At 42.2% G+C, this 16,743-nt stretch overlaps 1 protein-coding gene across 1 annotated transcript; it reads right to left on the reverse strand.

Annotated features, from left to right (window-relative positions):
* Positions 1-9,262: 9,262 nt before the first annotated feature.
* On the reverse strand, positions 9,263-14,854 carry LOC110014410. Its single transcript, XM_020701222.2, has 2 exons — positions 11,617-14,854; positions 9,263-10,155 (listed from the first exon to the last, which is right to left on the reverse strand). Exons 1-2 carry the CDS (start codon positions 14,780-14,782, stop codon positions 9,755-9,757), a joined length of 3,567 nt encoding a protein of 1,188 aa, XP_020556881.2. The 5' UTR covers positions 14,783-14,854; the 3' UTR covers positions 9,263-9,754.
* Between the last annotated feature and the right edge of the window lie 1,889 nt (positions 14,855-16,743).

Here is a 16,743-nt window from a genome sequence, read left to right on the forward strand (position 1 = left end):
GAGTGTCAACGATCCAGGAACCGGTGGAAATAGCTATTAAATATTATTTAGCAGCCCGCAAGGAAGCCGGCGGGCCTGGGTGCTCTTCATCTCTGCTCCCCACCTCCCCGCAGCACCTCTTTGGATGTAAAAGTCTCAAACAAGCGTCCTGAGATACGTTTTTGTAAACTGAAGGAGTGGCGTGACTGAAAACAAATCTGCAAACTGGTGAAAAAGCAAATAGCGCAACATGAATTCGCAGGGAAACAATGTACTTCAATATTGCATATCTGTGAGTGATCAACTTGTGTTTACAAATGTCAGCCCATTAGTATCAAAACAAAGGGAAGTTCCTTTTAAATTTATTTGATTCATATTTTTAATTTAATATCTTAAAAAATACTCTGACTTAATGTCAAAAGTCAGTGAAAAGTGCAGGATCCTGAGTGGCATCAGAAACTATTGATACAGTTAAAGGGTTTATATCATGCAAAATCAACTTTTATTTTAGCTTTTTAAGTGTGTTATAAGGTTCATTTTCCAAAACAACAACAACAACAACCCCAAAGCTGCATTTTGATCCATTCACTCATCTCTGGGTATTCTTCTAAAAACCTGCTGTCTGAGCACGTGCACCGGCACGATATGCACATCCATCTCTGCAAAGGTTTGGATGTTGTTTGTTTTCTTGGGCAAAGTGCAGACCCAGCAGAAGCCTGCTCTAAGATGTCATAAAATGACACAAGGAGCGAAAGGCAGTGCCTGTTGGGCAAAAGTAGGGTACACCCTGGTACCACAGTCTGCTGCAGAGCCACACACTCACATTCCCAACTATGGGACAATTTATGCCACCAATTAATCTATGAAGCATGCAAACATCACACAGAAAGGACCCAGCTGGGATTTGAACCAGGTCCCTCTTGCTGTGAGATAAAAATGATGACGGCTATACCATTGTGTAGCCCACTTTGATTAATTAACCTAACTAACTTTAACACCAGGGATGTTGCCAACAACACCTAAATAACACACGCTCTTTGACGTACCATAAATCTTTGGCAGTTCAGTCAATCAACGTGAATCAACGTGAAACGTCTTTTCATATTAATTCTGCACCGACAGGCAACACTTCCGTAAAAGGTAATGCATGCCAGCACAAGGCTGCTGTTCTTTTCTGGAATTACACTAATTGGGTCTACGGTTGTCCAAAGAATGTCAACACTGGAGCTAAAGCTCTGCTGTTAAAGGGTTAAACAATGACTATCAGTGACCGACAGCTCTCTACAGCTTTGTTTACTCTACCCAACTATTTAGATTTTCCACACAAATGATGAGATTCCCCTTAATCGTGAGGCGACTCTGTCTCAGTTGAAAAATACAGACTTGGTAACACTGAAGACCCCAACTTTTGATGTATTTGAAGCTGTGAGCAGGTAAATGAAAAATCTGCTGCTACTCTACGGGGCTTTCACTTTTTGTAGTTCATATTTCGGCATGTCCCATCAGGGGTCGTCACAGCAAATCAACTTCCACTGATTTGCACAGGTGGTTTGACAGAGGTTTTAATGCCAGATGCCCTTCATGAACATCCTTGTATTTTTTCCGGGCTGACGACCAGCACAGGGGGATCCAGACTTCTCAAGTTAGAGAGTATTGTGAATGGTCTTGTCTACAGAACCCACATTGGATGAAGCTCATTGTGCTCCTGGGAAGCAAACCCTGGTTTCCTGCACACCAGTCTTACACCAAACCAACTGAGCCATCCATTCACTTAAAGCCTATGATTTGAACCCATACTGCTTTTCTTATGTATTAAATCAGGGTCAGCCTGTCATTTCCTGCAATTCAGGGTCCTCAGTTTAATATCAGCAAAAAAAATCAAGGCAGAAAAATTTAAAGCTAAAAAATCAAGGCAGACATCCATTTCTCATTAATTAAGCCAACAATAGCTGCATTTACATGAACCAAAGTAACCTGAATGAATGCCTGATCGGAAGAAAAATGCCTCATGTACACGCCGTTTGGAATAGTCTGCCCCGATCAGACTCGTTCAGATCAGAATTTCTTTCCGATCGAGATACGTGGGTTATTCCGACTATTGATCCGATCTAGGGTCATGTAAACAGTTTATTCCGATCGTGTGTCACTACTGCTCTGGGTTTACGTCGTGCATAGACGTTGTGGTGCTCCAGAGAAAGTTTTGGAGTGCAAACAGGACCGACCGGCTGCTCCGTGAGTGTGAACCGTGTCTGTGAGCAGAACACATAGCTTTGTGTTTGCGGGCGGGGGGTGCGCTTTGTCTCTGGGTGCCGCACTCAGAAGCAGAAATGCTGCTCAGACCTTAGAAACCGTTCAAACAATCTACGTGGATTTGTGTTTTCAGTCGTGTCCCGACAAAATAAAGGCTGATGTTATTCCCACATATTTACGTGCAGCCAAGCTGCAAATTGTGGCATTTCCTGCATGGATTTTATGTTTATCCAAGGCTAAATGTTGTTAGCGAGTGTTAGCCTTCTCCTTACCTTCTTCCTGCTCCGTTCCACCATAAAAAAAGCATGACCCCACGGAATGAAAATAAAATGATGAGCGTTATAATAACCAAAACATTAATAAAAGCACATTTAGAAGATCATTTCGTATATAAAATTCCTTTTTTAATGAACTAACAAATCTATCAGTGTGTATTTTAATTCAGGCATATTTATATGTTCTGACTTTTTTCAAATATTTAATCTCTAACAGAACTTTTTATACATTTTTACATTTCAGCAGTTTTGAAATAAGTTTGAAAATGAAAGGTATTTGAAGTTTAATGAATCGTTTTAACAACGATTCGATTTGATTTGATATTTTTGGTTGCCAAGTTGATTCACCTTAAATTTGAGCTAATTTTAAATAATCTGATTTGATCCATTTCACTGACCCAAAATTAATCCAGAACTCTTCTTCTTTCTCTTTCGGCTTTTCCCATCAGGGGTCGCCACAGCGAATCATCCTTTTCCACCTCACTCTATCATGAACATCTTCTACCCTAACGTTAGCCAACTTCATGTCCTCTGTTAAGACATCCATATATCTCCTCTTTGGCCGTCCTCTTGCCCTCCGGCCAGGCAGCTCCATCTCCAACATCCTTCTACCAATATATCCACTATCCCTCCTCTGAACATGTCCAAACCATCTCAGTCTGGCTTCTCTGACTTTGTCGCTAACACAGGCAACATGAGCCGTCCCTCTGATGTACTCGTTCCTTATCCTGTCTAACCTGGTCACTCCTAAGGAGAACCTCAACATCTTCATCTCCGCTACCTCCATCTCAGCCTCTTGTCTCTGTCTCACTGCTACCGTCTCTAACCCATAGAGCAGAGCTGGTCTCACCACTGTCTTGTACACCTTTCCTTTGAGTCTTGCTGGCACTCTTCTGTCACACAACACTCCTGACACTTTCCTCCACCCGCTCCAACCTGCTTGCACTCGCCTCTTCACCTCTTTTCCACAATCCCCATCACACTGAACTGTTGACCCCAAGTACTTAAACTCCTGCACCTTCTTCACCTCAGCCCCCTGTAACCTAACGCTTCTACCTTGATCCCTCTCGTTCAGACACATGTATTCTGTCTTACTACGACTGACCTTCATGCCTCTTCTTTCCAGAGCAAACCTCCACCTCTCTAGCTGTTCCTCCACCTGCTCTCTACTCTCACTGCAAATTACAATGTCATCCGCAAACATCATTGTCCAGGGAGATTCCTGTCTTACCTCGTCTGTCAGCCTGTCCATCAGCATAGCAAACAAAAAAGGACTCAAAGCTGATCCTTGGTGTAGTCCCACCTCCACCTTGAACTCCTCTGTCTGACCTACAGCACATCTCACCACCGTCATACTTCTCTCATACATGTCCTGAACTACTCTGACATACTTCTCTGCCACTCCAGACAATCTCATACAGTACCACAGCTCCTCCCTCGGCACCCTGTCATACGCCTTCTCTAAATCTACGAACACACAATGCAGCTCCTTCTGACCTTCTCTGTACTTTTCCATCAACATTCTCAAAGCAAAAATGGCATCAGTGGTGCTCTTACGGGGCATGAAACCATACTGCTGCTCACAAATCTCCACCTTCTTCCTAAGCCTGGCTTCCACTACTCTTTCCCACAGCTTCATTGTGTGGCTCATCAACTTTATTCCTCTATAGTTGCTGCAGTTCTGCATGTCACCCTTGTTCTTAAAGATCGGGACCAGAACGCTTCTCCTCCATTCCTCAGGCATCTTCTCACTCTCTAAAATCCTATTGAACAACCTCGTTAGAAATTCCACTGCTGTCTCTCCTAAGCACTTCCATACCTCCACAGGTACGTCATCAGGACCAACGGCCTTTCCGCTCTTCATCCTTTTCAGAGCCTTCCTAACCTCATCCTTTCCAATCTCTGCTACTTCCTGCTCCACAACAACCACATCTTCCTCCCTTCTTTCCCTGTCATTTTCCACGTTCATCAGCTCCTCAAAATACTCCTTCCATCTTTTCTGTACACTCTCTTGGGTTGTTAGCACCTTTCCATCTCTGTCCTTAATCACCCTTATCTGTTGCACGTCCTTCCCATCTCTGTCTCTCTGTCTGGCTAGCCTGTACAAGTCCTTCTCTCCTTCCTTTGTGTCTAACCTGTCATAAAGCTCATCGTAAGCTTTCTGTTTGGCCTTTGCCACCTCTCTCTTCACTCTACGCTGCACTTCCTTGTACTCCTGTCTACCTTCCTCAGTCCTTTCTACATCCCACTTCCTTTTAGCCAACCTCTTCCTCTGGACGCATTCCTGTACTTCCTCATTCCACCACCAAGTCTCTTTACCGTCTTTCCTCTTTCCAGATGACACACCTAGCACCTTCCTACCTGTTTCCCTGATAATCTCTGCTGTAGTTTCCCAGTCCTCTGGAAGCTCATCCTGACCACCCAGGACCTGCCTCAACTTCTGCCTAAATTCCTCACAAGTTTCTTCATTCTGTAGCTTCCACCACTTGGTCTTCTTTTCTGTTTTCCCTATCTTCTTCTTCCTGACCTCCAGAGTCATCTTACACACCACCATGCGGTGCTGTCTGGCTACACTCTCTCCTACCACCACTTTGCAGTCATTAACCTCTCTCAAATGACCTCGTCTACATAGGATGTAGTCCACCTGAGTACTCCTACCTCCACTTCTGTATGTCACTCTATGTTCCTCTCTCTTCTGGAAGTAAGTGTTGACTACAGCCATTTCCATCCTCTTCGCAAAGTCCACCACCATCTGTCCCTCCAGATTCCTTTCCTTCACACCAAACCTGCCCATCACCTCCTCATCACCTCTGTTGCCCTCACCAACATGCCCATTAAAGTCTGCTCCAATAACAACTCTCTCTCCTCTGGGAAAACTCTCTATGACCTCATCCAACTCACTCCAGAATCTCTCCCTCACTTCTAACTCACAGCCAACCTGTGGCGCATACCCACTGACTACATTCACCATCACCCCTTCAATTTCTAACTTTAGGCTCATCATCCTGTCTGAGACTCTTTTCACCTCTAGAACACTGTTTACAAACTCCCCCTTCAGAATCACTCCTACCCCGTTTCTCTTCCTATCAACACCATGATAGAAAAATTTGTATCCTCCTCCAATACTACGTGCCTTGCTGCCCTTCCACCTTGTCTCCTGCACACACAGTACATCTACCTTCCTTCTCTCCATCATGTCTGCCAGCTCTCTGCCTTTCCCTGTCATTGTGCCAACGTTAATAGTCCCTATTCTCAAACCTATGTTCCTGCCTTTTCCCTTCTCTCTCTGGCAACGGACCCTTCTGCCTCCCCTCTTTCTTCCACCAACAGTAGTCAAATTTCCACCGACACCCTGTAGGTTAACAGCATCGGTGGCGGTCGTTGTTAACCCGGGCCTCCACCGATCCGGTATGTCTAAAGTGTTGTGGATGATTCGCATGGTTATTTTGGCAATTTTTACGCCGGATGCCCTTCCTGACGCAACCCTCTCTATTTATCCGGGCTTGGGACCGGCACAGAAGTTACTGGCTTGCAACCCCTGTGGCTAGATTACAACCCCTGTGGCTAGATTCCAAAATTAATCCAGAACATCGTTAGTTAAAAATTCCACCAGTGTGACTCAGAGATAAATACCTGGTACAGAACAGTGCAGGTGAAGTTTTCCAGATTCCTTGTATTTCTTCAAGATAATCAAGAACATTCTAGCACACTGTATGGTCACATGTCTTTGCTAAATTCAAAGTGTTTCCACATATTGGACTGGAATGATGGACTGCTGCATCACGTGTTTGTTGTCTGCTGTGATGCACTTGGTTGTTTTTTACATTATAGTAAAATTTTGATTTGATTACTGATTTATTTCATTTTGAAATGTTTTAATCATTGGTATTGGCCAATTCGATTCGATTCTGCCTCAGACAGATCGATCTGCTTTCACCCTAGAAATGGAAATCGATTAATCATTTTATTGATTGATTGTACCACACCTTCAATGTATCATTAGATCAAGCAATTTTTGGTTCAATTTTCCACAATTCTGCATCACTACTCTAAATACAGTGAACACAACCATACTTTATGTGTCAAATCTAAAATCTAAAATGGAAATGATCTGACTTCATAGCATTCACGGTCGTTCAATACAACTTACTTCTGACTCACAAAAAATATTTTTTGAATTAGAAGGAAAAGACAGATAAGGGAACCACGAACTTCACAACATAGGAACTTAAAACAAATTTAATAAATATTCTGCATCACAGTCAGTGTATTGTGGAATGAACTACATATGAACTAAAACAATGCCCAAACACTCGTCAGTTTAAGAATAAATAAAAAATAAATTATTTTTAATCTTTACATCCAAACTTAGTAGATAATAGTGATGTGGTCAGTCTGTTGTTGTTTTTACATCATGCTCAGACTAGACTAGACTAGAATAGATAATGCTGATTGTTGCAGAAAATACTTTTTTTAAAGTTACCTTCATCACAAGCAGGATAGAATTAAATGTTCTTTTAAGATTTTCATGATTGTGGCTTTTGCATCATTTCTGGCAGCACATTTGGTAGACAGGTGGCTGGTTACCATGGTTACCTATATTAGATTAGATTAAAACCAAATTTAGCTTTAATTATTTCAAATAAATAAAAAAAACTGTGAAAAATTATACTGAAAATAAAGGACTGTATGAGCTCTTTTTTTGGACATCATTACTTTAAAACACAGACTGACGACTTGTCCAGGGTGTACCCCACCTTCACCCAACAGTAGCTGGGATAGGCTCCAGCAATCCCATTAACCAAAAAGGGACATAGAAGGTTAAGAAAATTGATGAATTGATTATTTTACTAATTAGCCTTGATAGATCTTAAGACAGTTTGCAGCCATCAGTTGTCACATTGAAATGTGGCTGTTGTTTACTCAGTTGTCATTGCAAAACCCCTCCCACACATGGATCTACACCTGCTTTAGATCTTCAAGAACTGTACCAATGCATTTCTTTGCATGCCCTTTAATTCTTTTTCTATGTTTTACTGACAGAAATTTAAAGTCTAAGCTGACACGTCTATTAAAATAATTTGGGTGCCTTAATGCAAAACGCTGCTGAAAAGGCAGAAAATCCTGTGTTCATGCATATTTTAAGCTTGACAGTGGAAGAAGGCTGTATTAGGAGAAACTTTTAAACAGACAAAACTAGGCCTAATTTTGACATAACAGAAGTCCACAACAGGCAACAGACTGGTGATCTGCTGAGGGTGTACCCTGCCTTTGCCTGATAGTAGCTGGGTTGGCTCCAGAAAGGAATACAACAGGTTCTGAAAATGAATAAATGGATGGATGGATGGATGGATGGATGGATTGATGAAATTCCACACTGCCAACGTCTGTTTAAGACTGAGACATGTTTTCGTGACAACAACAACAAAAAAGTAAAAACCTGAGCTGTTAAAGCAAACTATAAAATTGTTTTCCTTTTGATTTTACAAATCTCCAAAGGAAGGATCAGACCAGAGTTCTGCAGCTGGACTGGAGTCATTTGGTTTTACTGCTCCTTGGTTGCCTCTTTATGGATGTAATAAACAAGCAGCCCAGGAGCTTTGTGGAAACTGGGAAGAGAAATAATATTAGAGTTGAGATGTGGGGGACGGAAAGTTCCAGAAGAAGAGCTCAACACCACAAAGAGGAGCAGCACACTCCTCTGGAAGGAAAAGTGTTTCTATCCGAAGGCTGAAACCGGGGGAATCTAGTGGAGATGCTTCTTTTTCAAAGCTATGGCTTTGAATCTCTGGCACACAAGTACATTATTTTTCATATGTGTTTTTTTTTTTTTTTTTGGGGGGGGGGGCTGTATTAAAATAGAACAGCTGTCAGCAAGGGTAATTTTTTTTTAAATTTGCTTATGTGAAACAAAATTTAAAATGTTGAAGTGTGAACATTTTAGCCAATGACTTTCTTTTCTTTTCATAGGTAAAAAACCTCAGGACCTTATCTTAACGATTCATGTTGTGTGATTAGAATGGCTTTACACAGTAGCCTGTGTGGTCCTGTGATGAACTGATGGGGTGTCCTGCTGGGGTGTACCCAGTCAGTGGATGGATGCAGTTGCTGTATGAGGGGATACGATTGTTCAATTCTTACTGTAATGGTGGGAAAAGCAGTTTATCCAACCACAAGTAGAAAAGGGTGTCTACGGTCTAATAACCAAAGCTGTGATGGGTAATGAGAAGAACATTCTGCGGTCCGACATATGCAGTCCCTCATCTCCCTTTACCAGACGCAAGTTAGGATAAATGAATGAATAGAACTCCATTAATCCCACAATGTGGAAATTGTTACCACAGCTCTCTAAAAACACCAGATAATGAATAATACTAACCATAAATAACACAATCAAAAATAAGTATCTAGAAACTAGGTGTAATAGCTGACGGGAGGAAAGATCTGTGAAGGCGCTCCTTCCTGCAGTGAGGTGTTAAAGTCTTTGAAGGAGTTCATCGGCGTCAGTGCACCCAAAGTCTCATGTTGAGGATGAGAAGGAGGATTGTCCATGATGGACTACAGTTTCTGTTGCGGAGTCCTAAAAACTCTGGAAGACCCCAGTCTCCTATATAATCTACACAGATATTGCATGCTGTCTGGCTGTGGTCATGAGGTAGATTATTCAACCCCTGATGGGAAAGCTGCAGGTTTGTTTGTCGCCTGGCCTTGCCATGTGTCGAAGTGTTCTTGTGCAAGATATTGAACCCCAAATTGCTCATGGTGGTTAGAGGTTGCAGCCGTGCGTGGGAGCATTGCTAGCATTGTGTGAATGGGACTGTAGGAGCTAAAGGCCTAGAAACTATTTAACTAAGTTCTAGCTCCTTTGATACACTGAGATGTGCGACGCCAGAGTTGATTGACGCGCCAAGCGGGCTTTTGTTTCCTTATACGACGAAGAAAAATGAGTCTTTTACTCCGATCAACTTTGCATTACTTTGTTTCTTTTATTAATTTACACTACTGAACGGATTGGACTACTCTTTTGCTTCATTTCCCGCACAAGCGGTCAAAAACCATTTCTCCATCTGGCTCATGCACACCTGTGTGTGGTCAGATCATCAACCAATATATCATTGACAGCAAAACATGAAAAACAGCGACACCCACAGGACATGTTTCTCAATATGGCTCCTACACACCGGCCCCTAAATTGTTATACAATTGAATAACAATTTACAAATACCTCACAAAAAGGAGCCAAACATAGTTCACACTTCTTGTAACAAACAAAGTTTTGATATGGGCGTGTTGATTACATTAGATTTAGTTTGTAGTTTCACAGATCGTACAAGTCCCCTTTTGTCTGAATAAACTTCCAAGACTTTGCCAAGTAACCAGGAACCACGGGGAGCTGATGAGTCCATGATTACAACTATATCCCCGACTAACAAATTCCTCTTCCTTTGATTCCATTTCTGTCTCTCTTGGAGTAAAGGCAAATATTCCCGTATCCACCTTTTCCAGAAAAGATCAGCAAGATATTGTACTTGCTTCCAGCGTTTTCTAACATACTGGTCCTGCGGGTCAAATATTCCAGGGGGTAGAGCAGGTTTCCTCATGAGAAGAAGAAGATGGTTTGGTGTAAGAGGTTCCAAGTCATTTGGATCATCAGACATCTTCGTGAGTGGACGATCATTTAGAATTGCTTCTATTTCACAGAGTACTGTGGACAGTCCATCATCATCCAGTTGCTGCTGCTGTAGAACTGAACAAAGAACCTTACGAATTAGGCGGATTAAACGCTCCCATACGCCTCCAAAATGTGAAGCTCCTGGTGGGTTAAAACTCCACTGTATTCCGGCTTGTGTCATAACTTTTGCAATTTTGTCTTGGTTTATTGCAGACAACGCTCTTTTTAGTTCTTTATTGGCACCGATGAAATTTGTGCCATTATCAGATCTTAGTTGCTTCACTTGTCCTGGGAGCCGGTTTAGCTCGTGCTGGTTTGCGGCGCCTTCCGTCCGTGAAACCAGGGTTCGACTCCGGGCTGCTCCCTGTTCCCTTCTCTACCTCTGTGCCGGTTCCAAGCCCGGTTTGAGAAGGTTGCGTCAGGAAGGGCATCCGGCGTAAAACATTGCCAAATTTACCATGCGACTTGTTCGCTGTGGCGACCCCTGATGGGAGAAGCCGAAAGTGGAAGAAGAAGTTGCTTCACTTGTCCTCTTCTGCTAATGAAGCGACGCAAAGCATTTATGCATGAATCTGTATCCAGAGACGTTGCAACCTCCAAATGCACGGCTCGGCTAGCCATACAAGTGAAGATGACCCCATAGCGTTTACAGGTTCCTCTTCCTCTTTTCACTTCCACTGGACCAAAGTAATCAACACCTGTGTTGGTGAATGGAGGCAGATCAGGAAGGATTCGTTCTTTTGGAAGATCAGACATTTTTTGTGTCACTGATCTCCCATGAAACCGTCGACAAAATAGACACTCTGAAATTACTCGCCTCACCGCAGAGTTGGCATTTGTAATCCAAAATCTTTGTCATACTTTGGAGAGTGTATAAGCCCGACCGCCATGACCAAGACGTTGATGTATGTGTTTCAGAATGAGCATAGAGATATGCTGGTCCTTAGAAAGGAAGAGGATGCTTGCTTTCTTCGGGCATTGCTCCTTTGCACAGTCTTCCACCTACTCTCAGAAGTCCATCATCCATGATGGGATCTAATTTGTAGATCGAACTTTGTTTACTCACACTTGAGTTTGACATCAGTGCATGAATTTCTTTCATAAATCGCTGCTGCTGACAATAGCGTATGATGGCCAATTCAGCTTCCTTCACATCACTCAGTGTTAAGAAGTCAACCTTGCCAAATGTTGCGTCTGTTGCAGGTGTGACATTTTTCTGCTTTGTCCTTGTGGTTTCATCCTGTACGGTTTTCAACTGCTTTCTCTGTCGACCCTTTTCCAACAGTATGGATTTCAGTCTAAGGATCCAGGCAACCGCAGTCGTTAACTTGCTCCAGTCTGAGAAATATGCAATCAACTTCTCTGTAGGGTTAGAAGCATCACAGCCACTGATTGCATTTACAGTTTCTTCTTTTCTGACCTCTTTGTCATTAGGATCAACTGAAAACTCCGTGAATGATGTTGGCTCTTCACATTCATGTGTCCAAAGAAATTCAGGTCCTTTAAGCCATACGCTGTCCTTTAGGAAGCTTGAAGCCTTCATTCCTCTTGAGGCTTTGTCAGCTGGATTATCTTTGGAGCAAACGTGTCTCCATTGTGAGGGTTCAGATGCTTCTCTTATAGAAGAGATTCTGTTTGCTACGAACGTGTGAAAGCGCTTGTTTTCATTCAACACGGAAGTACTGTCAGTCCAAAATACAGAACTTTCCAGTGAGATCTCTAGTTCTGTTTTTAGCATTGCATCCAGTCTAACAGCAAGAACAGCTGCTGTTAGTTCTAATCTGGGAATTGTTATAGGTTTTAAAGGTGTTACTCTGGCTTTGCCAAGCAAAATGGCTACGTGAATGTGATCATTCTGGTTTACCAGTCTGATGTAGGTTACTGTCCCATATCCACATTCACTGGCATCTGCAAAATGGTGCAATTGTGCACATTTGATTTTTCCAAATCCCACTGGCTTGATGCACCTTCTCACTTCAAATGTGGACAGTAGAGCTAATTCTTCAAGCCATTTTTTCCACTGGGACCGAAGGTCTTGTGGTAAAGTGTCATCCCATCCACATTTTCTTCTGCATAACTCCTGTTGAATCATCTTGGCACACAATGTGACTGGTGCAAGAAAACCTAAAGGGTCGTAGATCGAGCAGGTGACTGACAAAACACCACGTCTGGTGAGGGGCTTTTCTTTTATCTCCATTTTAAACATGAACACATCAGTCTCTGCACACCATTGCAGTCCCAAAGCCCTTTCTACTGGAAGTTTATCACAATCTAAATCCAGCTTCTTCAGGTCCTTGGCTCTTTGACTAGAAGTGATAGCTTCCAAAACGGCTCGACTGTTACTGATCCACTTCTCCAAAATGAACCCTCCTTTGGCGCACATAAAAATGAGATCCTTCATCATTTTTACTGCCGTCTCCTCCGTGGGCGAGCTCTTCAAGCAGTCATCAACATAGAAGTTTTTCTTGACTGTTTGACAAACCTCTGATTTGAATTCAGATTTGTTGTCATCTGCTGTTTTCTGGAGAGCGAAGCATGCACAGCTTGGTGATGAAACGGCACCAAACAGATGCACAGTCATCCTATACTCTTCAGGCTCTTTAGCAAAATCTCCACCTGGCCACCATAGAAATCGCAGAAAGTCTCTATGTTCTTCCATTACCTTCACTTGGTGGAACATTGCCTGGATATCACCCATGAAAGCCACAGGTTCCTGTCTGAATCTTGTAAGAACTCCCAGCAATGAACTTGTTAGATTGGGGCCTTGCATGAGCTCTCCATTTAATGACACTCCTTTGAAGGTGGCTCCACAATCGAAAACAACTCGCAGGGATTTTTTCCTTGGATGTTGAACACCATGATGAGGGATGTACCAGACCTTTCCTTCCCTCCCCTTTATCTGCTGTTTAGGGACCCTTTCAGCATAAGATTTCTTGAAAAGTTCATTCATGTATCTTGAATACTCCTCTTGCCAAGCTTTATCATGAATAAATCTCTTCTTTAAACTTTGAAGTCTTTGCTTAGCCACACTGTAGTTGTTTGGAAAATGAACCTCAGGATTTCTAAAGGGTAAGTTCATGCAGTACTGTCCGCCAATCAACATTACTGAATTTTCCAATGTATTTAGAAACTTTACATCTTCTCTTGACATCTCTTTGTCTTTTGAAACCTTTTCATTAAACTCATAGCTGTACTGACTGGACAGCAATTCCTCAAGTTTATTCACAGAGATCCTGTTCACTGTAGCAGAGTGGGGGCACTCCTCCAAAACACCACTGTTTCCATTCAGTGGACCATTGACTACCCATCCCAACACTGTCTTAACGGCATATGGTCCATTTCCATTGCTGTTAATAACTTCCCAAGGCTCCAGTAGCTGGGGGGCGTTGGTACCTATTAATAGGTCGACTTCTGCATTTATTTTTGGCATGTGAATTTTAGACAAGTGAGGATGTTTCTTCAGATGTTCAGATGTTGCCATGCTCTCAGTTGAAACTGGCATTTTCCTTTGTGTCAATACTTCTGGCAGAGGATAAAAATTATGGTCTTCTACACCAGACACTTCTAGACCAATCAAAGAGTAGGCTGGAACAACAGTCTCCTGTCCCATTGTACGCAAGAGAAATGAAGTTCTTCTACCAGTAACATTCAGCTTTTGCATAAGATGTTCTGAGCAAAAAGTTGCTGAACTCCCAGGGTCCAAAAATGCGTGTGTTTTGATGACACAATTTCCCTTTTTTGCCTTGATCTTCACAGGAAGTATAGATAGGGCACAGTAATCCACTCCGGCCCCTGTATGTCCACATGTTGTCTGTAAGGTTGGTTTATTCTCTATGGACTCCTTTGACTGCTCTGCAGCTAGGGGCTGTCTTTTAATGTTGAGCACGGTAGGGTGCATTTGACTACAGGCCTCACATTTTAGCCGCTGCTCGCAGATGCGACTCACGTGACCAGTGCTTAAACATGCAAAACAGAATTGTCTTTCTTTAAGCCACTGAATCTTGTCTTTATGTTTCATTATTGTAAAGGCTTTGCAGTTTTCCAATAGATGGCCTTTTGCACAAAAAACACAGTTAGGAAACTCTTTGTTGTTGCTGGGTTTTTTAAATACACCTGATGTTACTGTAGTGGCCACAGTGTTTCCTTTGAATCCAAATTTAGGAAATGACTTGGGTCTTATAAAGGATTTTGCATGAGAATTGTTTGATAAAGGATCTTGTATGTTGCCAAATAGAGGATCTGAAAGAATTTTTACATGTCGTTCAATGAAAGCGACAAGATCAATGAAATGAGCTCTGTTGTTGGTTCTTTCCATAACTTCATGTGCTGTGACTCTCCAATGTTCTCTCATTTTGTATGGCAACTTTGAGATTATAGCTTTCATGTTTGCAGGCATGTCAAGTTCTTGCATGTGCTGAAGCTCCGTCATAACATTACAACAGGAACGAAGGAATAAAGAAAATGCTTTTAGAGCTTTAACATCCTCAGCTTTTATTGTTTGCCAAGCCAACGCCTTTTCATTGTAAGCTGTTGCTATTCTATAAGGATTTCCAAAGTGGTACTGAAGAAGATCCTTGGCCACTGCATAGCCATGTTCAGGAGTCATATGTTGACAGCTACGCACCAGTTCTTGTGGTTGTCCCCTTGTAAACTGTTCCAAGTAGTATAAGCAATCGGCTTTTCCTGTTTTTGCTTCCACTCCTTGCTCAAAAGCCTTGATAAAACTTCTATATTCCAGAGGATCCCCTTCGAAGATGGAAATAGTTCGTGGTGGTAGAGATGTTGAAAGCTGCTGTTGCACAAGTGCTGATGTTATTTCATTTTGCTTCTCCATTATGTTAATTATGCGGTCATTTGGTGAGTTCCCAGTCTGTTCTTGTTGGTTATTGCTGGAATAATGGTAGTTAGTTAATTGCCTTGTGTGATCACTTAAAACTAGAACTGATGAATGAGATTGAGTTTGTTGAACCGTTTTTTGCTTGTTGTGCTCTGGTTGTAGACTTATGCTGTGTTGATACTTGACAGCTGACTCCATTTGTTTGGTTTCCTTTGGTATTGCATCCATAGTCGGTTGTTGTCCCTTTGAAGTATTTTGATAGGCTAATTTCCATGTTTCTGGTTTGTATTCCTCCGCTGAAGGATTTAATGGTGTTTTAGACTCCATTTGATGCCTTTGCTTCTCAAAGTAAGAATTCATTCCATCGGCTTCATTTTCATACTCTTCATCTGCAGCTCGCAGTACAGCAAGCTTAGCTGTGTAAGCTGCTATTTCAGCCTCCAAGTCCAGTTCTTCCTTTTTCCTCTTGATTTGCAGTTCTTGTTCCTTCAGAGCATGTCTTTGTTTTAGTGCAGCCATACGAGCAATCAATGCAGCTTTGTCTGCTTGAGCTTTAATTCTTGAAGATGATGTTCCGCTTGATTTACTTCTCAGACTAGGCTTACTTTCAACATTAGAAATACTGTCATTTGGACCAATGTCATCTTCAGCATTCTCATTTTTAAACACATTTTCCTCATTCACAGAAATCCATGTTGTACCCTCAGAAATACATTCATTATTGAACAACATTTTGGCTTTAAACCATGTTTCATGTTTTTCACATTCATCGGATGGCAATAAACCCAACAAAGATTCATGCATACATGTGGCATCATTACAAACCTCAACAAGTTTATCAAGAGCTATTTGAACCTTTGTTTTATCACCTTTAACCATTAAACTTTGCAGTGATTTCCTAATGTTGCTTGCTTTATTTAATTTCAGTTTTCTGTTATTTTGTAGCCTGTCCAGTTTATCAGCGAGAGCTTTTGCTGTCAGTCTAACCACTCGCTTTTCAGCATGTATTTCACTGCCAGTCAAACTATTAGTTCTGTTCGCGGTGCACGCTGCAGTTCCCACTGTTACGTCTGACGTTGCGTCGCGCGTCTCCATGCCAACGCAGTCTTTTATTCAACAAGTTTTAAAGCGCTTATTGAGCAGTCTCGTCAATCAGTCAACCAATGCATTGGATTTTATGTTCAGTTATGTGTGCACACTTTTTAAATGGCCATTGAAGGTGTAGCGCTACTCATACCTCTGGGTTTTAGAAGTGTTGGGCGCCGAAGGCAGAGCTGAACTTCACGGACTGCTTCAGTTGTCGGCTCTCTTCCTTGTCCAAATCCACGAATTATTCCAAATGTCCACTCCAATATCCCGATCGGATTCCAACAGAATCGTAGGCTGCCCTGGGTCTTGCTGATCTTCTCGCTGTCAGCACTGGGTCCAGCTGGTTCGATCACTCAAACAATCCAGCGATGCTCCGAACTGGCTTCCGAATCCCGAGATTTCCATCAATCCATCCAAAGAAAGGAGAGGTTTTTGACTAATAAGTGTAGGAGCTAAAGGCCTAGAAACTATTTAACTAAGTTCTAGCTCCTTTGATACACTGAGATGTGCGACGCCAGAGTTGATTGACGCGCCAAGCGGACTTTTGTTTCCTTATACGACGAAGAAAAATGAGTCTTTTACTCCGATCAACTTTGCATTACTTTGTTTCTTTTATTAATTTACACTACTGAACGGATTGG

The sequence above is a fragment of the Oryzias latipes genome, chromosome 14 (assembly GCF_002234675.1).
Source record: "Oryzias latipes chromosome 14, ASM223467v1".
NCBI lineage: Eukaryota > Metazoa > Chordata > Actinopteri > Beloniformes > Adrianichthyidae > Oryzias > Oryzias latipes.